We start from the raw sequence: 23,993 nt of genomic DNA on the forward strand, positions 1-23,993 counted from the left end.
GGGCGTGCTGCTTGCTGGGGATGTGAGGCGCGGACGAGCGCCAATGAGGAGCGGGTTTGCGGGGTTGTCTGGCAGCAGCGAGTGGCTGTCATGGTGAGTACAGAGCGAGCGGTGCGCGGCGCAGAGCTCAGGGCTCTGTCCTGTGTTTTTTTTAAAAGAGACGCCGCGGATATGTCCCGTTGCTTTGGGCCCCGGCGACTCCTTCTCCTCCCCCGCCTGCTCCTCCCCAGCCTCAGGTCACGGGCTTTAATTGTCTGTGTATTCCACCCCGAGGTTCAACAAGGAACTTGACCAGAGCAGCGGGCCCCACCCCTCCCCCCCCCCCCCCACACACACACACACACCCCAAACCACCCCACACCGTCACAGTGCAATATTGTGCAGGTGTCACTTATTATAATAATACTAATAATAATCTTTGCATTCGATACAACCCCTCATCAGCTCTTCCGGACGCCCCCAAAGCGCCTCCAAGGAATATACTGCGCTGTACAGCGAACGGGACTCGGCCGTTCTGCGGCACGGGGAACGCCGCACGTCACTCGCCGGCGCGGTCCGCGACGCTTTTCCTTCCGAGGCTAAAATGCGCCGGTTGTCGCGGCGCTTCGGAGTCCACGGCGGGAGCTGGTCTCGCACGTTTGAAACTGGAATTGAAATGACGGATTCCCTCCCCACCCCCCCACCCCCACCCACCACCACTCCACACCCGACTCTCGCTTTTATCGGTGTTTTGGATATCACAGGAGAGGTTCAGATCACCCCGTCTGATCTAATCCTTCCAGAATGCACACCTGACCATATCCCCATTCCAGCACTCAAACTGTTTCTTGATTGACTCTCGGGTCCTGACCTCGACTACCCTTCCTGGTAACCCATTCTCCTTAATATTTACCCCCTATGTAAATTGTGTTCCCCTGGTGTGGATTCAGAGTAGAGTGTAGGCTTCCTTTTAATTATTGGGGCAGTGAGGGAGAGAGAGAGGAGATTCTAAACACTTTTTCCTCCACCCACCTATTAAAAACACACTACCCAAATTAAAAAGTGTCATTACTGATGTCTGGGAGCAAGCAGGTCAATATCCCTGCTATATGCTATTATGTAACTCCTTTTTGTTATCAAGATACGCTGAAAACATTATGTCGCTACTCCTCGATAGTGTTATTTTTTCTTTCTCCTTTTCCGTCCCAGGAACCCACTTTCAAGAGACCATCGTGCATTGTTGACCTTGTGAGAGTTGGTCAAATGGTTTAAAATCATGAACTCTGACCTTTGGGAGACTGTCTTGGTGGCCAAGCTGGAGAAACACAGAAATCTGTTTCTCAATTACCGGAATTTGCATAAATTTCCCCAGGAGTTATTGAAAGATGATGGCTTGCAATACTTGGAACGCTTGTACATGAAGAGGAATTCACTAATAACACTGGTATGTTTGCTGCTGTTTTTGTTAGGAGTTACTTATGCTAAAATAAATTATTTTTTCAAGAGTTGCTTGAAAGGCCATATTTTGTTAATTTCACTGTGCTTGATGCCCACCAAATACAGAAAATTCAGAAAATTCAGAAAAACCATCACATTAGTTTAGATCACGGTAACTAGAGAGAACATAAAATCTTTAGAGATTAATTTGCTAGAATGTGTTGATTTTGCTATCTAAGTACAGAAAACATTAAAATGCAGTGCAGGAGGTATAAAATCCCAACCAATGAAATGCTTCCGCTTTCCCAGCGCACATGCAAAGGATATGATGGGGAGCTGTAGCTGAGTTTAAGGCGTGATCAAGGTGCATTGGTTGATAAAAGCCTAGATCTTCTATGCTTATATCAATCTTTCAATGTGCTAAAAGTTGGACACCTTTATAAATTAATTGCAGTTTCTTTTTCCCTTTTCAGCCAGAAAATCTTGCACAGAAACTTCCAAACCTCATTGAATTGTGAGTTCGCTTAACTGTTTCGTCTATCGCCTTGACATCATCACAGGAGAATTTATCTCTGACTGACAATCATGACTTGGTTGCCATCACCATTAACTCTGCCGTGTGTGTGTGTAGTGATGGAGTTAATTATAAACCAAACAAACTGCTGAATTTAAGAAGTTTGTAATTGTACATTGTAATTGTATCATGTAGTAAATCCACAGATGTATTAACTTATGATTTTCTGAACTAAGATGAAACTTTTTTTTTCTTCCTCCTAGATACTTGCATTCGAATAATATAATAGTTATTCCTGAAGGTAAGAATGATTCACAGAATGCTGTTGGGAAGCAAGAATGCTAATCTGTTTACTCCTGCCAATATTTGTTCACCAGATTGTAGCTCTGTTATAGTTAAATTCCTTACAGTGTTTCTAAAGCAATTTATATCAATTTGCAATTAATATGAGTTATTTGTGAAAATGTAGTCACTATTCATCTCTCTCTCTCTCTCTCTCTCTCTCCACAAGCCATTGGTGCCCTGGTTAAGCTTCAATCCCTGGATCTTACGAACAATGCATTGGAAATTCTCTGCCCTGAAATTGGTCAGTTGAGAGCTCTTCGGCACTTGCGTCTAGCCAATAACCAGCTCAAGTTCTTACCACCAGGTGAGGCAATAACTACAGGTTTTAACTGCAAAATTTGGTCAGGTAAATTCAAACCAAACAACAGGTATGGTGGTGTTTCCTTTCCTCTTTAGTACTGATCTTGCAAATCAGCATCTGACAAAGGTGGAACTCGTCCCATTTCAAAATTACCCATCACCAATGCAACAAACAAATACCCTGAAAATTGGATTCCTGTAAACTAAAAAATGTCCCAACGTCCGGGTCAGCAGCTTGGCTCTAGCCTTTCCAGCATGCCTGACTTCAGCAGTGACTTGATGGCCCAGAAGTTGGCCACTTTCTTTGGCTTCCCATGTACAAGGCGGCATTTTGAAGCAGTTGTCTTTCTGCTCTCACATACAGTGAATGCACAAGTGCCAAACAGCAAACGTCTCCATTATAAAGCTGGTTGCGAATTTATGGACCCCAACTACTCCATTATAATAGGACCAAACTGTATGGATGAATCATGGTAAGCATTCACTTATCCTTACATGAGAATTGTGTCCTACAGAAATATATATCATTAGTTGGAATGATATCTATGCGAAGCAGCTTCCTGAAATTCAAAGAGCCACATGTACAGAGACATTGACATGACTTCACTGGAATTGATGGTAAACTTCGAACCTCATGATGCCCTGAGAGCAGCAGAACATATACTGTATTTTTTTGATTATAGTTCAGTGTAGGCTAGGTTCTAGGCTTCTTAAGAGACGTATCCTAATTGTCTTGCTGTTGGTCCATGTTGAAAGGAAACTAGCTGCCGGTTAAACCAAAAGTATCACATTGCATCAACGTAGGGAGAAGCCTGTCCTAACTCATCTGTCAATCAGCAGCAGGCCTACAGTAGTGAGTTCTGCAGTTCATCTTAGTCTACTTTTTGCTTGGAAGATTGTGGCAGTAATGATGAGAGAACATTGTAAAGGGAAATATGAAAAGGGAATCTATATTCTTCTTCAAGAATTTATCCAATTCTTTTTCAAATGTTGTTATGGTTCTGGCCTCCATAGCTTCTCATGGCAAATTATTTCACTTTCTAATAACTTCCTGATTGCAACCACTTCTGATCTCCTTCCCCCCTCCACACACACACACGCACACTCTTCTAACAACAATCCTAGACTTGTGTCCCCAGTTACCAATTCACTAACTAGCGCAGATATTTGCTATTTATGATAATAATCCTTGCATTTGATATTGCGCCTTATCACGTTTTCGATACGTCTCAAAGCGCTTCACAGAATAGACTGTAACATGAATTGAGTGTACATTTTGTGGGTTTTATCCATCATACCTTTCAGAATCATATCCCTTCTCAACCTCATTTCAGAGGGGTTCCATTTAACTGCAGTGGTGCATTTCAGACTGTTCTGGGGATCAAGGTGCCATTCTGGCACAGTTTGTAGCACTCTTTGCCTCTGAGTAAGAACGTTGTGGGATGAAGCCCCACATTGGGACTTTCAGCTGACAATCCAGGCGACACTCAAAATTAGCAGGGAAATAAAATTGAGATTAAAAAAAAATATTTCAGCTCCATGACTGACCATGAAGTCACAGAATAGCTCTCATTTCTGGCCTGAGTAATGTGTTCACTTGGAGCAGTCAGGTTCAACTCACCTAAAATGTTAACGTGCTGTTTTCATAATAAATACTAACATGTCAGGCCACTAGAGGGCAGACATGATGCAGCATAATATAGTTTTATTTGATTGTAAAGGTGTTTAAATGATGAGGAGAGGTTGGAACCACCACTAATACTATATTGAGGTTTGCACATGATTTGTAAATATTGGAGTATTACCTGGGTCGGTAGGTATGTTGTCTTGTGGATTGTGGATGTGTTTCTCTTCCATTCCCTCCTTGAATTTTACCTTAGGCAATACAAGGAAATAACTGAAGTGGAATTATGCAATTGTATTGACTTTGTACAAGCTGACAATGCTCTCCTTCTGAAAATAGTGCTATTGATTTTCCCTGTAAATGAAAGGAACCTTTTAAAATGCCAGTGACTGAAAATATTCATGAGATCTTTCAAAGAGTTTACGCCTACAGTAGGTTTTGAGGCTTTTGATGGCTCAATATGCTTAATATGAGCCGGGAAAAGCTTCACGTAGACGTGCTTTGAAGATGTGTGCAAGTAGTAGATTAAAAGATATGAAAGGCTGATTTAAGAATCCGTGGTTTTATATAAAGTGAGATGAATTTGAAATATATGGCTAGCAGCAGCACTAATCTCTTATCATGGTTTAAATGAAAATAAATTTTATTCTAATCATTCCACTCTGACATGAACAACCTTAGTTTTCTAACCGGATGGTTACTAGTTTGAGTCATAAGCCTGACCACGAGTGTTAAGTTTGGCTGTCATTGTTGGTAAAATTGATTGGTGTTACCCAGCCTTACTAGCAGATGAGTATTCCATCTCTTTTGGTGAGATAAACCAATTTCAGTCTCATTCCCTGAGAAATGTGTCTCTCTTTTTGACCAAAGTTGTAAAGAGATTTTGTCAGCACACACCTTACTATGTCTTCTTTAGAAAATTTTAGGAAACCCAAAGCATAGTAAGAGGGTGATTGAAATGAAGGAAGAATCCTGTAGGGTGTTCCTAATGGTAAAAACAGAGGAAAGCTTGCCAGACGATACTTTCAATGAAGTTCTAGCTGGTTAAACCTAGGCTCTTGCTAACCTATGCCTAGTACTCTCCAGAATTAGTTAAGTAAGATGCATCCCTCAAGGAAGAGAGTACTCATTCACAAGGAATGTCCATGTTTAGGTAGCATATCTGGGTTTGGAATGTGGTTCTCATATACAGGAGTATTTTGACAGTGCAGGAATGGTGTGTGCCTCTGAGAGTCTAAACTTGGAATGCAAACTTTCCCCTTGGAAAATCCCTGTGAATTAATTCAAACCTAAAGTTCAGAAACTTTTATAGTTAAACATCCACTGCTGCAATGCTTTAATTATGTATTATTTTTCCTATTTCCCGCTTCCGCCCCCCATACTTCCTACAGATAACCAGTTGATTTTGCTGTAAAGAATAACAATTGAGAAAGGATTATAGAGGAGTTGATTTGAAATTCCACACAAATTTGCTATTAAGAGGCTACTTATGATATCCAGATGCCACTTTTGGTTTTAGAGATGGTCATTTTCACTATTTGTACTATCTAATAATGTCAGGAGCTGTTGTTTATGATGCTGTATCTGCAGTAATATGAAAGTCAGGAGCAATTTCCTGTGGGAAAAAATGCCGAAGTTACTTAGCTTGGCGCACAAGAGCATGTAAATGCTGATGCAAAACATACAAAGAGCCAGACTTACTGTAATGTAAAACTGACCTTGTTATCAACTTGTGTTTATGCGATACACTCTATCCTGCCATGGTTCTCTTCCACCCCAGCAGACTTCCTGAGAATCATAACCAGACTTCCACTTCTCTTGCTCACAGATCGTTAATGAATAAGATCACATCCTTTCAACAGTGATGAGTCTGACAGCAAAGGAAATTGTTCTGTCTGTACTTTACCCTCTTTGTTTCACATGTATAGTTATCCTCTTAATGAATCTGTTTTTCCCCAATTTTCACCCTTTGAAACACGAGATAATAATCCTTCTATATTAATGTGGTACAATCTTTGATTACTTTTCTCATCACCAAAATTTTGTCTTGATGGATTATTTTATGGAGAAAATGCTGATCTTAAGTAGATTTCGCCAATTAAAAAATGTAGAATATGAGTTGTCGATGATAACAATGAATATTTAAAATAAAATATGAATGGTGGAATTTTTTTTGCCAGTAGGTGGAGTAAGTACATTTACTAAAACTATGCACGAGAGACAAAACTACATCAATGCCATAGCTTTTTATATACCAAATCACCATGTGAATAAGCTCTCAATGGCTAGGCTTTCAACTCTTAATGGTTCCATTGACTTGGATTAGAAAATACATAAACAGCATTTTAAAATAGACATTAAGTATTAAACTACATTTTCAATCTTAAAACCCTATTCATATAGATGTCTGAATTATGGAATAGGGTTGTGGAATGTGATCATTGTTAGCTGGAAATTATTGTTTATGTATTTGGTTCTAACTGGGATTCGATTTTTGAAAACGGAGTTCAGCCATGTTAATAATTAGATCCGGCACCTTGGGACGTCCTCTCGACGTGAAGGGAGTTTCGCTTATATCAACGCAATTTGTTGTTGTAGATTAGATTGTATCATTTTGAAATTAAGAATGCCTTGCAAAAAAAATTCTCGCCCATCAAGACTTTGATCGATCTTATTTGAAAATATTGGAGGCCCCAAATCTCACTTTGTCTTAACTTTAAACCCTTTGTCTTTAAAATTAAGATGGTACATAATTGTGAAAAATTCTTGAATTCTGTTCCTTTTAGTAATTACAGAAAATAAGCTTTGGCAATATTTCACAGTTCTGCAAGAGCTCATATTTAAGACGAAATGACCAACCATGCTAAGATTAGCGCCTTGGGATGTCCTCATGACGTGAAAGGCGCTATACAAATGTAATGTTGTATTGTATTGTAAGACTAGGTAGAATTTCAGGCCTCAGCTGTTTTTCAGATTTTCAATTCACTTTGGCAGTGTCAATCTGGAACATCTGGCATTGAATAGCTTCAACTTTGCGCTCTGCCAGATTCTTTTCTATCTTTTTTGCAGCCTCAAGGACACACAAACCCAATGCCCAGATAAAACATGCTCAAATTAGGTGTTTGAGGAGAGGTATAGCAACATTTTGTACACCTTTTTCTGGGTCATGAGTCTATTTTGTTTGTTCAGAAATAACTGCTTAAAGTGAAGGATCCTTTTATATTTTTATTATTTAAGATGTCTTTTATTTCTGTGCCTGACAGCAAAATTGTGCTCTCGTGTAGAGATTCAAGCCAGGACTCCTTGGACATGACTTTGCATCCATATTCACCAGATGTGGACAAGGAAGAAAAATCAAGCAATGGCAATTTTCCTGAAAAAGGAAGGCAATGGAAATGACTTGCACACATTTTTAGTGATTAATGAGACCAATGAGGTTACTTTATTTATAAATATATAACTGAAGAGAAGTGTCCATGCTAGAAAATTTCCCAAAACACATTCAGTTTTAATTCAGATTGTTGATTTGTTTGCTTTGGAATTTGTTGCACTCTTCTAAGCAAGTGGTGCTACTAACCTGTTTCTCTGTTGTGTCAAGTAACCAAGTGTGACAGATGAGCTGAAATGTGTAATGTGAACCAATTTCTATTGTTTGAACAGTTTATGCTGGCAAGTAAATTTTCCCCCTTCCCTCCTCCTTCTCCCACCAGAAATCGGAGATCTGAGGGAACTGCGAACTCTTGACGTCTCAACCAATTGCTTGACTGCGTTGCCAGAGAGGCTTCATTTATGCTTTTCTCTGCAGTATTTGACGGCTGATCTGAACAACCTTGAAGTTTTACCCAGACAGATTTGCTTGCTTCCCAACTTGAACGAACTCTCTGTAGCTGGCAACAGTTTGAAATGTTTACCGTTAGGTGAGTTTGAAGTACAGTACTGTTTAGTCATTTTTTTTACACACCGTACCCAAAGAATTAGAATGAAAAATTAGATTCAAAGCCTTCAGCAAAGGAGGCCATAAATTAGCAAATGCATTAGTGATTGTAAGCTTTTAATAATCCTTGTCAATTTTTTCCCTAATACTCCAGTTCCCTACATTAATGTACGAATGTAAGGTAATGTAAGGTGTCCAAACTAAATATAGTATTCCAAGCGTAAGCACACCCATGAGTTATATTTAATTAAAATAACAAATGCAAGGATTATTGTTATTTAACTCAAAGATTCAGAAGGTGGGAGAGTGGCAGGATATACCCCTAATGTCATGTCTATGTAATTCTCTAGATAGAAAATTTGTTCCTTCAGCAGTTGCATTGCTATTACCAACTCGTTTGAGTCACTTAAGTCACATTGTTTTAACAATGGCACCTTTCAGTCACAGTCTTCAGGTTTAACATCCTTTCATTGTGGTATCTGAAACTGTTTCAGACTCATATCTATTTGAGCCAACAGTAACATGCCATTGAATTTCTATCATGGATTTTGGCATCAAATCAGTTAACTGAATCAGAGAACTTTTAGGTTTAGCTGATTTTTCCATTTACACAGCTCCTTGAGGCTTTCATTGGCTTCCATCCCAATCTAAATTCCTCCCCAAGGTGTTCTGACTTTTATCTCAATCAATTCATAATTCTAATAAGAAAAATTCTCCATTTCACTCTCTTGAGTATAAATTTCACTTGGATATGTACAGAGCTTATCTCTCCCTACAGGGCTTTTTCAGCATGTATTTGTTTATTAGAACACTCTTTTTTAGAATCTACCCAAGGGTGTGTAACACTTGATCTGAAAAAGTAAATGTTGCTCAGTATTAATCTAATTTCTGTGAAAGCATCTTGCCCACACAGATGTGCCCTTCCCTGTTAATTCACACCAGTTACAGAAGTGTTTTTTTGAATAATTTTTAGCTATTAAATGTATGAATGTGGGAAATACATCAAATCCTTTACAGTTTACTTTAGCTTTTAGAGATCTTATACTAATTGATTTAGGTGTCGCAACATTAACTCTAGTATAGTGGGTTTACGGTTGCTTTATGTTAAATTTTTCACTCAGAACTCACAACATGAAGATAGTTTAATGTTAAAGGACCAGTTGCAGTTGAAGTTGATTGTATCAGCTAAGTCAGAAGGGTAGTCAGACAGTCTTTGTAAAATTGAGCGGATGAAATGGCACACAGCTTCATAAGGGTATTTAAGAAGAAGTATCATCTTCCCAATTCACCCACATTAACCTTTATTAGCCTGCTTCTTAGATCAAAGAAACTGGTAAAATACAGTCGCCTAAGGGCTGCCTCCTTGATTAATAGTGGTCGCAAGATCTTAACTACGAGACTGGAAAGAACTCTTCTAGATTCAGTAAACCCAAATTAAGTTGGACTTATTAAGGCTAGAATGATGGATGATTCTAGGTTAATATCTGTGCCTAGTATGTACGTACAGTATCTGGTCACCATAGTCTCCTTCAATGATGAAGCATTTTAAAGGACTGAATGACCTTATAAGCCATGCATGGATTTTGCTTTGGGCAGAAGATTTTTATTGAGGGTTAATATGTATCTCGGGAATCAACATGGCTTTTGGTATCGACTCCATTTAAATCGCTAAAAGACATCAAGCCTGTTCCTCTTTTATTATAACAAATCCAAAATATGTCAAAGTAAGAAATGCTTAGAATAATAAAAAGTGCTTCAGTGAGTTGATAGTGATATTGGTGCTTTTTCGAATTTTGTAAAAGTGCACAATGGAATGTTGCATAACAATTGTCCATTTCAGGATTAATGTTTGGCCATATCAATTTTCAATACTCTATTGTTCCTTGTTCAGCCTAATCTTGTCACTGGGGTTGTATATTTTTGTTTACATTGGGAGATTATGTTGACTATTATTTGATCATGCATTGGCCCCTATTAATCTGAAGCATGGAGAAACGAATGGTCAAGCAACAGAACTCTCCCTTCAATTTACCTCCTGCCTGACATGCCACTGTATAAAATCCTAGTATTAGTTATCAGTAATGCAAATGTGCAGAAAGTGTTTTTAAAAAAATTTGAGTTGCTATTGGTCTCTTAAAGATTTAAGGACGGAATTTAGTTTGCGACCTTAGGTCCAATTCAGAAATTTAATTGGCGACTTCAGTAGCAGTTCCAGCATTTACATAATGAGGCTTAGACGACAAGAAATCAATTAAGAGAGGAGGCTCAGCAGTGTATAATGTTCTCACGTGCTATTTGAAGGTTAGGAGGAAATGGGGAGAGACAAAAAAAGATTTTCAGCTCTCCTACTTAGCAGACAATTTGGGCAACTTTCTTAAATCGTACTTGGTAATCAGAACGGTAGAAGTTTACCTAAACTGTTTTGATTTAAAAGTTATAACACCCGAGGTAAAAAAAACAACTTTTATAGAGTATAGTATTGTCATAGTTCAAGACTGAAAAATTTCCCACTTTGAGCATTGGTTGTTTGAATAGTGATTTATGTAAGTTATAATAATAATAATAATAATCCTTGCATTTGATTTAGCGCTTTTCACGTCTTCCAGACGTCCCAAAGCGCTTCACAGAATATACTGTAAAGTGAATTGACTGTATATTTGTGAGCGAACGCGGCAGCCAATTGCGCACAGCAGTGTCCCACAAACCGTCGTGGATTGAAAATGACCAATTTATTATTGTTTTGTTTTTTGGAGGGATTATTATCAGGCGTGTGGAGTAAGGAAACTTGCCCCAGGTTTCGCCCTGCCTGGAATTGAACTCAGTTTGATTTGGGTAGTGGGATTTGGGACTGTAAGTCCAAACATATGTATTGTGGCATATCGAACATTGCCTGGGCTGAGACTTTTTTGACACAAGTATCAAATCTGGGCCTTCAATGATCTGTATGACTAAGTGCTACCTATACTCATGAATTGATTGGGGACTCTTAATATAATGCACCTTTTTATTTTTGTTGCCATATTTGGACCACATATCAAGTACAGAAAAGTGAGCAATAAACTTTCAGGTTTATGGCAATGCTTTTCTTGATTCGCCTGCTTATGAAGCATAAAGAAATGCTCAAATATCAACAACTCTTAACAACTCTCCCTTCAATTTACCTGACACCTATGGGGAAGCATCTGGCCTGTTCAGTAGCATAGTCAGGTTGGAGTAGATGCACAAAACTACTGTACATCTTCACCGCATGCAACCTCACCCATTGTTAATCAAGCATTCTATGAAACAGTGTTGCCTGAGAGAATATTGAGAATATAATTTTTTTTACACCCCAATGAATTGAATTTAGGATCAAGGCCCATGTGACTATATTTTGAAGTTCTGAGTTAAATTGTCTATTGTTAATTTGTTTAGTTCATTCTAAATAATAAAAAGGTTTAATTTTTTTTAGACCTAGGACGTTCGCCAGAGCTACAATATATTTATGTAGATAACAATTTGCAACTGTACGGACTGCCATCTTATCTATACAACAAAGTTCTTGGCTGTAGTGGGTAAGAGCAATTTTGCTTTCCATTATCTTTTTAATCATGATATGCAGTAAATACATGTAATACAACTACCATTGATATTGCTTAATGTATAAACTATTACCTGAGTAATAATAAATTATAATTGTCATAGTTACGTAGTAAGAGTGGATGTATTCAATATGCCACATGTATTAAAAGCAACCAGAGAGCTAACCTCTTCTAGCTATTAAGCCTCAGTTTTGCTTATCTTACTCTATTCAATCAATGACAACCATTTCTTGTTTTTAGTAGCGAATGGGAGAGAATTCTGAAATCACGTACTCTTAGAAATTAATGTAATTTATGCTTGTGTGCCTTTTCAGAACATGAGACTATATAATAGTTTAAAGAGTGGATGAATGGATTTTTGGAATTAAAAGGCTTGAGCGATAGAGGAAACTATAGTCATGTCCACAGAGGTCTTAGCATTTGGGGAAATCACAAAGATAAAAACATCGTGATACTTTACATGTCTTAATTATTTCTCCATGGAACATGATGGAAACAATAAATAATAGTCCATGCATTTCATATAACGCCTTTTACTTTTGGAGAACGTCACAAAGCATTTCACAGGATTTACTGTATAGTGTGGTGATAGTATTTTGGTGTTGTTCCTTTAATTGCATTCTGATTTGTTTTAAAATATTAAGGAAAAGGATGTAAACATACACAAATGAAAATACAGCATCTATGTTGCAATGTTCTGTTTATTACATGGATGGTTAATTTTCATTTCGGTATATTCGGGATGCTCTGCTTGAATCAGACAGGAAATAAATAATTCATTGTAATAAATTATTTTCATTAATTTGATTGGAGTTCAAGTTACTGTGCTGTGAAATTATTATTTATTGATATATTACCTACATGGAGATGAAGGTGCTCATGTTGGATAGACTTTTAGGCTGTAAAGTATTATACATAATTTAATTTAGTGTAGAATAACAAAATCATCTACATCAATGCTGAAATAACATTTTTTTCATTTTCTATCAAGCCAACAATTACAGTTATACAGTATTATTTACAGAAGGCATAGAGAGATGGGGTAAATACAGGGTGATCATGATAACTATCTTATTATCTAAAAAAAATTCTCTTAAGATTTATTAAACATTGTAATGGTATCATATCTTTTTGGTCACCCTGTAGGTTGTTAGAAATCTTTGTTTTATATAACAGTGGGATATAGAATTGTATAACAAACTACAAATACAATGTGTCCTCACGATTGCAATGACTTTTCGTGTGTGTTTTCTTTCCCTCCTCTTTCCGTATGTAACCACAGTTGTGGTTCCTCTGTGCATGAACAGCCAAGCATTACATACCAGATGAAGTCCTGGAAATAGGGACAGGAAGTAACATTGTGCTGCCACTTCAAGAAATGGTCATGAGGACAATTCACACTTTTTACAGCGCATCTGAGAAAGGCACGTCTAAGTAGTAATGCAGTTTTTAGAGATGTAGATTGATATGTGCAAGAAAATTCATTCTAGTTAACTTAACCTGGCGAAAAGAGCAATCTTTCATTGTTTTCAGATAATTTTTTTTAACCACTGATCATATTAATTGTGCTTTCAATAGAGATGCCCAGTAGCGCACTTCTGTAGCATTTTGAAGTACTTCTCCATTATGCTATTACCCGCAAGTCTGGAGCAGAGACTTGATGGGGAAGGGGAGGACGGGGCATGAGGGAACAATTGGGATTGAGGTTAACAGTCTTATTTTTGAAACCAGTGAGTTGAACAGGACCAAGAGTAAGCTAATTGTCAATTTTCTGGCCAAGGAATAGTGCGGGGTGGGAGGGGGGGGTGGCATAAGAACCCAAAATGAAGAAAGATCTGGACAAAAGAACCCAGCTTTTAAAAAAAATAGTTGGTCAACAAATTTTCCCTGGCTGTATAAGTAGGAAGGCAACAGGTATTGTGACCTGTGCTTGGCTGTTGATCGTTCCCTATTGAGAACTCAGGCAGTTCATGTTAGGCTAATTTCTACATTTGAATCACAAAACGGACGTGTGAGTTTTTAAATTGACTCGTTATAATAATAATAATGATCCTTGCATTTGATATAGCGCTTCTCATGTCTTCTAGACGTCTCAAAGCGCTTCACAGAATAGACTAAAGTGAATGACTGTATATTTGTGGGCAAAATGCGGCAGCCAATTGCACACAGCAGTGTCCCACAAACAGTCCTGGATGGAAATGACCAATTTATTATTTTTTTTGAGGGATTATTACCAGGCGTGTGGAGTAAAGAAACTTGCCCAAGGTTTCACCCTACCGGGAATCAAACCCAGGTCTCTCGCTTGGGAGGCGAGTGCTCTAACCACTGAGCTACAGATGTAAAAGAAACATCTACACACTTACACTTACAGCTCAATCCATAGTTGTATGGATATGAATGAAATAATAGATTTTTTAGAAAATATTCCCTAGCGATGATGCATTGATTACAAGTCAAGAAAAGTCCTCCTTTTGTAAATAGAAACTTCCAAAACAAAATCTTCCCGCAGTGATTTGGTGCAGGTTAAATTCTCTTTTATCCAATTCAAGAAAACAATGGGGATGCAGCCTGCGTGTTGCACAATAGAAAGATTGGACGCATGTGTGTGTGGGGGGGGATGGTTTTGGGCATTGCAGCCATAGTTCCCAATTCCCAACACAGTAAGTTACTGTTTCCACTCTGCTGATAGGGAAAGGCACTGAGCAGTAGTCAAGAATTTTTTAAAAAGATCTATTATCTTTTTTCTTTTTTACTTCCAACAAATACAACTAATGTTTAAAGGCCTGCATGTTCCTCTTATCAGTATGCTTTAAAATAATAATCCATGTTAAATAGGATATTTATTGCACTGACTTTTTGCATTTTTTTTATTCTATAGGTCTGGACCTCCTGTCCCCAATCTCATTACCTAGGAATTTGTACAAGTTACTATTCTACCCACTGGGACACTGTCATCGCTGCAGCCAGGCTATGTTTACCATCGTCTATCCTAAATATTTTCCCCTGAGAGAGACCCCTATGGCTGGCTTGCATAATGGGTAATTAGAAAGAAATTGGTATTGCGCTTTGAATGTCTGTTGAGGGTTATGCTGTGAGGTAAAAAAAACATTAACATCAAAAGGGCAGCATAACCTTTTTTTTTGTTAATTTAGTCGAACTGGCTCGAGTTTTTTGATTGGGGCAAATGTATTTGTGCTTTCTGGGACAATAGAAAAACAAATTCCACATTTTTAAGGTGAAGTCTATTCTTAAAGTGAAGTTTTGCCTTTAGCATTTATCGATCAAAATGTCATTATAGAAGCAGTTTTCAAATAAATCGTGTAACATTGCTGTTGTGATGACCTCTTGCTGTCCAATAGCTGAATCATTAAACCATGATTTCCTCTGTGTTCTTGGTTAGGTCAGGGAAAATTGTGTCTTGTCTGTTTAAGATAATTGCTTTATCATGTCTGTACTCCACAAACACCTTAAAATTAACTCTGGGTTATGCACGTTAGTTACAGTACTGCTCAGGTATAATTTGTAATAATAAGTTGAGGGTGAACAAGATAAAGTGTTACATACTTATTGGTCCTCATTCCTGACTAGCTCCCTCCTATCTATACCAGTGTGTCGTGTTTGGATATGAAAACTTAAACTTCCAGTGTTTATTTTGTGGAACACTGCTGTGTGCAATTGGCTGCTGTGTTTTGCCCACAAAATACACAGTCACTACACTTTACAGTATATTCTGTGAAGCGCTTTAAGTCATCTCGAATATGTGATAAGGTACTATATTAAATGCAAGGATTATTACTCTTATTATTCTTATTATTTCATACGCCTAGATCTAATTCCAATGAATTTTAAAGACTGATCTGTCTTTCTAGGAGGACCCAGGTAAGCTACGTAGCATACTGCTGTTCCATTAAGTGCCGAGAGGATTTTGATCTGCTAAGCTGATCAGTTGCTTGATGAAGACTGAGCTTCTGCCTGTATTTGGAAGAGTTCTTCAAAGGTTGGAGCAGTTGATGAATAAAAAGGTTGTACGAAATATTCCAAAGTTGATTCTGTGGGAAGATTCAGCAAGACCGATTGCACTAACCCTGCATAAAATGTTTACAGCTCCCTTCTGATTCACTCTGGAAGCTGTTACAAATCAGAATTTTTCTGGGGGGGTGTCGGCTTTTGGAGAAGATGCCTGAACTTAAGACTTCTGTGACTGTATCGCAGTTTTTGAAACGTCATGACATGGCATGCATTCAAAGTTTGTTATCTTGGACAGAAAGTGATTGTAAGTTCAAGAACAAAACAAAAATAAACCCAAACCTACTTTTTCATAACAAGTCAAGCAAGCAAAAAAATACCAAGTTATTTGTGTACCTGGTGGAATGCAGAATATTAGGATATTACAGTTTATTTTGTTGCATTATTTTGATCATTGAAGCCTAGACCTCACTATCTGTTTGGAACTATTCCCATCTCCATGTGAATGACTGAAATAGTCGTGTGATGTAACAGTTTGCAATAAGTGAATTGCAAGTTAGCAATTCAGTGATTTGAGATATATCTTGGGTTGGTGGATGGCCAGAAAATAAAATGCTGAGCAATGTTAAATGAATGTCTTACAAGTCCAATAAGTGGTTTATTTTGCAGCCTTGTTTATTTGGGTTTTAGCCGCCTGCACATTTCATGCAAAATTTAATTTTTTTACATGGAGATTGTGACACACTACAGTAACGCATTTGCTGAAGTGCGATCATGTGGCTGCTAAGTCTTGTGTGTTGGCCCAGTGATGGGAGCAAGAGGTTGCTGTGGTTGTTATTCCTTTAGACTGAAGGTATTTAGGTTGAAAAATGACCTGTGTTGACATGTTACAGTAGTTTGTATGTGTATAAACTATGAGTAAAGAGATTTAAGTAGTTAAAAAATCAGAATCCGCTGAAATACAAGCCAGTTAGAATGAGGTATTTCTTTAGAGTCTACAACTTTAGATTTACTATAAATAAAACCTTATAAGCTATAAGAACATAGCGTGAGCAGTTTACTACACAATTTGAACCTTAACATTTGTATAATCCATTCAATTACATTTTTAATTTATACAACTGAGTATATGGTGAAAATTCAGTGGAACATTGCAAACTTGCACCTTTATTTCCCACTGCTTTTTGAATTGATTATTGAGGAATATAAACCTATTAATACTAAGTAGTTTAATTGGCATAATCCTACATCTATAATCCATGTCAATGGAAAATAAGAGTTTTAAATTGTCATATAATATTGTCTCAGTATTCTCTGTAACATAATCTGACAATATCAGTGCATCCACTGAAAACAATTGGCATTAAAACTGTGAAAGAAAGGATCCTTTTACACAGCAGATCAATTGCTAAAGACAATTTTTAAAAAATCCTCTGATCGTGCTCTTGGCCCTATAACTTTACGAGCACAGAGCACACTTTGGTTATGGTAGAATAGGCTGCAATCCAACAGCAAAAGCACAGCCGAGCATTACTTGAGCAGATTTTTTTTGAACAATAAGTACTTTCATATGTGAACAATTCTGCAGAGCATTTAACAATCGTAGAGGCATATTAAAAAGATTATTCTGTATTGTAGCATTGATTATCAGCTTGGTATGTAACATGTTAAAAGGTATGTCGTTATGATTGGTTCACATTTTAAAGATATTGTAACCTAGATGCAATAAATTTAACTCTGTGCAGTTTTAAAGGATTATTTTTACAATACTGGAAGTTGTAAGACAGAGGTGTTGTACACTATGTGCAGTATGGTGCGAACGCTCATTTGTCAGCCTTTATGAAGACCTCAAACTCGTACTTGTCTGACTGAAGTAAATTCAGTTCTCCACAGGAGCTCTCAGCAAAATGTTTAATTTTATTGTTCTTCATCGGCTGCTACTCCCACAGCTGGTTTCTGTAAACAAAAACAAATTCAGCAACCAAGGAAGGATGTAAGATTTGATTAACTTATTCTTTTAACATATTTTCACCTTTCTTAAATTTCCCTTCAAATTTGAAGCTCCAAATTGGGGACTTAGATATGATAAAATCATTATAATTTTAATTGTAAAGAAATTAATTTCCATTTCTAGGTTTCAAGTCAAGCACTTTTCTTGTACCTTGTTCAGGTGTTTCCTTCTTTGATCCAGACTTGTGACCTTTATTTAACAACTCTCATTAATCCAGCATTCTTGCTACTTCCTGGATTCTTACACACGCGAAATTCTCTTCCTATCCTTGTCATCTGGATCTGTAACTGCCTCGTCTTGCTATGTTTGTTTGCCAACTAAGGAGAGCCAACAACAGCATTCACTAAACAAAGCAGTGCAAAAGTAAACTGAGAGAAAAAAATATCTAATAGAACTAATTAGAAGGAGGAAAAAAAACAATAGATGGTGGAAAGCACTGACTGGCTTGTCACTCCAACCCTCCACTCCAACATTGGAGGTCGTACTTCCAGCAGCTACGCCCCAAAATTCTGGAACACTCCCTCTCAATCTCTCCGTTTTGCCCCCTCCCCTTTTTCAAGTTCTGCCTGAAAGCCTTCCTTTTCGACCGTGCTTACGGTCACCAGCCCTGCCCCCTCCCGGCTCGGAGTTAGGCTCCGCCACTGTTAAGCTTTCTGAGATGCTACCCAGTTTGGAGGGCGCTATATAAGTGCAAGTTGTTGTTGAAAGGTCATAAAAGCATTTAAGAAAAAGGTTTNAAAAGTTAACACAGATGAAACAATGAAAACTGGATACCTTTAAACTCTGGACCCTCTCCATCTATCTCTGCACACCTCCGCCCCTGTAAAGCACTCCAAGAGTTACCCTATGTGAAGGGGACTATAGAAATGCAAATTGTACTTTGCTTATGGAGTTGTGTAAACTGTTAACATATGTGCAGGAGCAAATCGCCTTAGGTTATTTCTGATAAATATTGAGAGTTAGTTGAATAATCATAATAATGCAATCTGACATTTCAGCGGCCTGTATTATTTTTTCCCTTTTTTTTATCAAACTATTCCTTATCCATCACAAAGAAATAGGATTATACACCGTCCATCTGACTGGGACAATAATTCCCTTGGCAAATCTCTTTCAGAACACTATGCCTTGAACGTCTATCAGATGGGCTTCCCAACTCTCCAGGCTTCATTTCTTCCAGTAATTCTCTCACCTTGAGGAAAAGTATTCTGTTCTCCTGCAGTCAATCTGTCTTTCAGGTCATGTATGTATGCTAGGTGCGGAAGAGTACCCAGCATTGACCTCTGAGGCACTCACTCCACTCAGCTCCAGAAATCGCTGGCTTCCAATCAGGAGTTGAAACCGTAGTTGCAGCTGCGATCAGATAATGGGGCATAGATTGGGGATTGAAACTGGGTCCTTCCTGGTTCAGCTCCTTGCTGAGGGAATCTGTTAAATCATCGAGGGCAAGTAATTAGGTGAGCAGAGTGCGTCCCTCCAGTGTGAGAGTGCACATTCCATTCCAGACAAGGAAATTTCCACGTGTAGCTGGCATGTGTATGTGGAACGCTCAATCTGGTTTGGATACTCTTCAAGCATAATGATGGGTCTCCACTTGTGCACACGTCCAGTAGACCAAAATAAAAAAGGCAATGAGAGAGTCATTGCTTTGTTTTGTTAATCAGATTATTATTGTATAGTATCTGAAGGTTACAGAAGCACCAGAAAAGTCTGAACAACACTGATTTAAGAGTGACTGTCATATGAGAATTCAGAATCTGACACCACAACTTAATTGGCAAACTCACTGCATAACTTTACAAGATGTATTACTGAGTCTGAAGCCCAGGCACTCAAATGTTAATTGTACTGCTCAATACTTTTCGTTGGTGTGTAGTATTAATCTCTGTCTGTGAAACAACAACGTGCATTTATATATTGCCTTTCACATGGGGTAGCACCTCGGAGTGCTGTAATATGATTATTGCTTTAAAATACAATCTTTTTCTTACCTATTTATGATGCGATTGGTAGTTTCAGCGATCAGTGCAATGTATTAGATGCCTCTGTGTATAACCTTGCCTTGCAGTGTTATGGTTGACTAGCATATTACAGTAGTTACACTAATGAAACCGTTGTATGGTTTGGTTTCCGCCCGGTGCAAGCCACAGACAAAGCAGGAGCACCTGTTTCTGGATCGGGAATGACAGGCTTGACCTTCTTATCATTTTCCATGTGGCTAGATCATTTGACAAAAATAACTTTGCTCTTGCAGATTCTTCTGAAGTTTTGCATAACTCAGAGATCAGATTGCAGAATTTAATGGATAGAATTGTAACTTAAGCCATTGCCATGTGGCTGTAGGGGAACAATTGGACTAACACACTGAGCTCAAACCTGTGGTTCTACAAGCACTCTGTGTGTCATAAATCAGTGTTTCTCAGTTTCATTGTCCGTCTTGAACCACTCATTCAGCTGCATTTAAAAGGCTCATGTCACAGGTTTAGTAATAATTACTTTGTAAATTAAAACTCACAAGATTATGAAATAGGTGGCCTTAAAACAATACTGAACTTTGAAATAATTGTATCTCAAGATATTTAAAAGCATGTTTGATTAAGTTCATCTGTGCGTGTTGTGTATTCAGTACTTTATTTCTTCACTTAATCTGAAGGCTTAGGATATATTTTTAAACCTTTCTTGAAGCAAGATACTGAATGTCATTAATTATAAATCTGTCAACTGTCATATTTTCTAATATCTCCTTTAACTTACATTTCACATGTGCAAAATTAAAGTGTGTACTCTTAATGCTAACCATCATTAAGTCTAAATTGAAAGCATTCTTGTAGTTAACACATTTCATAAAACAAATGTGGATTTGACTTGAGTTTTTGTGATTATATCTATCTGAACAAATCAGTTTAACATTCCCATCTCTTCTGTGGATGTATAATTAAAGCAAATTTTATTTCTATCCTCATTGATTTTATTTCAGTTAATGAAAAAGATGCCTTCTTTTCTAAAGGGTTGCAAGCAGCTGTGGAGCATTTATAATTGAGATCCTATCGTTTTTTTCCTGAGAGGGAAAATGTTGCTTATTCAGTAGTTTACATGGAACTCCGAGGACATCTGTAAGCAGATTTATTTGTTTGGAGGGGGAGTGGAGGGGTAGGACTTCCTCTTGTTTATTCTCACAGCAGAAAGTGTATGACCCTCATATTAACAAGGGTCTTCTTTAATGTATTCCCTTCTCCCAATTTCTTCTGATTTTTTGCAGAATCTTGACCAAGACCCAATTTAGACATAGGACGATCTTTATATCCTTGTGTTGGATATAAATATAATATTTTATATGTATAAATCCTTTTGGAAATGCACCCTTATGTTTTGCAGAGTTGTTGGACACCTTTTGCTATTCCTAGCATTGAATAGGTAATAGATTAGATGGGATGGGGGGGAAGTGGAAGGAACTATACATTGTTTGTGATTGAGGTTTGGTTTACTGGTTATTAGAGGTGTAAAAATGACCTTTTCGCAGCAGGTTTCAGTAAAAAAAAATTCACACATATTCTGTTTTTTGCTAATAAAACTAAACGTTTTACCTCTTGTAATTACTGGGGTGGGAGTGCTTTTGGATCAATGCTTTATGCTGAAATTATAATTTTTCTATTTAGCTCTTTGTGTTAACATGCCTCCTAATGGTACCAATTCATCTTGAGATCATCGCAACCAAAGGATGTAAAATATTCAGTTGTAATGCACAACATTTTACTCACATGATTTTAAATAAGATTAACTGACCAGCAATGTTAGTGCTGAATAAGTTTAAACACTTATAAATGTTTAATCATACATTCATACATTAATTATAGATGCTATTCAGGCATTAGCTATTCAGAGAACTATAAAAGTATATGAAAAAATAACGTGTATGGTTTCTACAGTGAATAGGGGTCACTGAATAAAGATGACATTTTTTTTAACCAAAAACCTCTGTGGAAGTAATGTACTGTGGACTTCAAACTAAGCACCTCAGGTCAGGTCCCATTATTGACTGATGTTTAAAGGTAGATATCGTTATGGACAGGTATTGCTGCTTTGAAATGTGCTTCTAGTCTCATAGAAGCACATAATGGGCTACATAGAAATGCAACTCTCTTTTCTCAGTTTGAAAGGTATTGGCAGGAGCTGCTACCCAGATCTTTCCCACTCTTATCAGCTCAATATGGACAGTAATGAATAATAAGAAAGGGCAAGAGGGAATCTTACAAAAGCTTGTGTCACAAAGTATTGGGTGCGTAAAAATGGGATTCTAGTTTTGATAGCCAGATAGATTCCTTTGATTACAAACTCAAAGATTTAACAACAACTTGCATTTATTTCTACACTTCCACATGGCGTAGTGTCTCAGAACTCTTAACACCTCATGCAGCCAAAAGACAAAGATGCATAGAGCTCAGAAACCATAGAAATTTACAGCAATATAGAGAAGGCCATTTGGCCCATGTTGAAGGAGTTAAGCAAGGTTTAAAATAGAATGAGCTCCTAATCACCCATTACCAAGTGGAGGTTCAATTTCTATCAGGATTTCCTTGAAAAGGTGGTTACTGCTGAGCTGAATAAATATGGTTGCGAAATAGCATTTGCAAGGTATGAATCATTTCTACTCCAAAAGGACCCCATTCTCGTCAGTCAAGTTTTGGGACTGTGTTGCAAGCATCACTCTAAGACTTTTGAATGCTGTTTCACAGTATCTGCATTGATAGAATTTATTTGCTGTATTTACCAGCAGAGTTTTTTTTGAGAGATTTCTGCTGTTTTTATGTTGCAAAATCATTTTTTGGGCGGGGGGGAGAATTGCTGGGTTAATTTTTAGTTTGTCTTTGACAGTGTGTATTTCATACAATCTTGAAAGCGTTTTTTTTCCTGTTCGCAAAGTCGGCCTGACATACCAAGAGATCATGTGATCTCTTTTGTTCTCAGTATCGCCCACTAAAAATGACTCATTAGAAAATATGAAATTAATTACCTGTCATGAATTAAGGTTGATGAGAAAAATGATTAATAGTTTAGATGACAAGTTGCTTCAGCATATATAACATGCATGTACAGTATATTAAAAGGTTTCTATTTCAAAAAAATTATTTAGATATGTTCACCATGTTTTTTTTAATATAGTAACATTGAATATAGAATCATCAGTTATTGTGATTAAAAAAAAATTGAAAGGGACGTGTATATCTTCTAAAAGTCACATTATAAGGTAGAATCTGAATAATGTCACACTGTAAATTTGCCTAAATGAGTTCCATGATGTTCCATGCTAATGTATTACAATAAAATCCATGGATATTTCTATCAGCAACAAAAATCTAAATACTGTGGTCTAAAAGCTGTTTAACTGTTGACAGAATGAAGGGCTCAAGGATTTCCTAGTACCTACCATCCACCGAGTGAGGGCTCAAAACTGCGCTTGTCAGACGTCAAATGACCAATTAGCGACTACCCTCCTTGGAAGGAGGTAAGCGGGGTCTGCTTGGAGCTGAACTGGCTCCAAGGTGACATGTTTAACAATGGAATGTCAGAATCGAGCCAACACTCGGCGGTAGTTTAGTACTCCTGTTCCTGAGCCAGACAGATCCACAGTATTCCAGGGCATATCTCATGACAGCCCAGCCAGCCTGGATCATCGGCTGGAACTTTTCCCACTCAGCTCCCATTAACCCTGCAAGCCAAAGCCCTACCGGGTAGGATGATCCTGGCTGGACAAGCAGTGGGGAAGTGTGCTTGGGTTTAATGCTAATGTTGGCCATTTGTATTCCTTATGGACAGAGTGAAAGTGTTTGTGGAGTGGGCAGCACGAACCAGGCTTTCTGATCCACTTTGCTGCAGTGCTTCGTTCCCAACACGGCAATCACAGTACTCAGATCCTCACAGCAGTCCAAGAAAGGAGACAGTTATCTGATCAATCTGGGAAGGACCATGAGGTTGGGCCCCAGACGGGAGAAGAGGGGTACAATGTACTCATGCGCTGCATCCCCAATTCCCTGCAACTATTGATTTTTAAGACATAGAGAATGTCTAAACTTTTTTTAGGATTCATGCGAGCTTTCTGTGAAAGCTAATATGCTAAAATAATCACACTGGAGGCCTTCACGAGCTTTGCTTTGAGTATTTGGAGTGGTGATGGAAAAGATTTAGGAGCAATTTCAAAGCATAGGGCAAAATGTTCAGTGCTCCTGAAAGAGCTCTGAGACACAACAGAGCATGAAGGCCACTACGTAAATGCAACTCGTTGTTACCTGTCTTACTAAGCACAA

At 37.9% G+C, this 23,993-nt stretch overlaps 1 protein-coding gene and 1 non-coding gene across 3 annotated transcripts; one reads left to right on the forward strand and one right to left on the reverse strand.

Annotated features, from left to right (window-relative positions):
• Nucleotides 1–45: 45 nt before the first annotated feature.
• Nucleotides 46–16,042, forward strand: lrrc28 (leucine rich repeat containing 28). Of its 2 annotated transcripts, NM_001292447.1 has the most exon segments (11): nucleotides 69–93; nucleotides 1,189–1,423; nucleotides 1,890–1,930; nucleotides 2,194–2,231; nucleotides 2,442–2,579; nucleotides 7,910–8,116; nucleotides 11,585–11,687; nucleotides 12,997–13,030; nucleotides 13,033–13,138; nucleotides 14,593–14,752; nucleotides 15,584–16,042. In NM_001292447.1, coding segments are annotated over 10 exon segments (1,068 nt in total). In that variant the 5' UTR covers nucleotides 69–93; nucleotides 1,189–1,255; the 3' UTR covers nucleotides 15,657–16,042.
• Nucleotides 13,982–14,054, reverse strand: trnag-ccc. Its single transcript has one exon. It is a non-coding gene; the product is annotated as a tRNA-Gly (tRNA).
• Nucleotides 16,043–23,993: the final 7,951 nt, after the last annotated feature.

The sequence above is a fragment of the Callorhinchus milii genome, unplaced genomic scaffold (assembly GCF_018977255.1).
Source record: "Callorhinchus milii isolate IMCB2004 unplaced genomic scaffold, IMCB_Cmil_1.0 Scaffold26, whole genome shotgun sequence".
NCBI classification, from domain to species: domain Eukaryota; kingdom Metazoa; phylum Chordata; class Chondrichthyes; order Chimaeriformes; family Callorhinchidae; genus Callorhinchus; species Callorhinchus milii.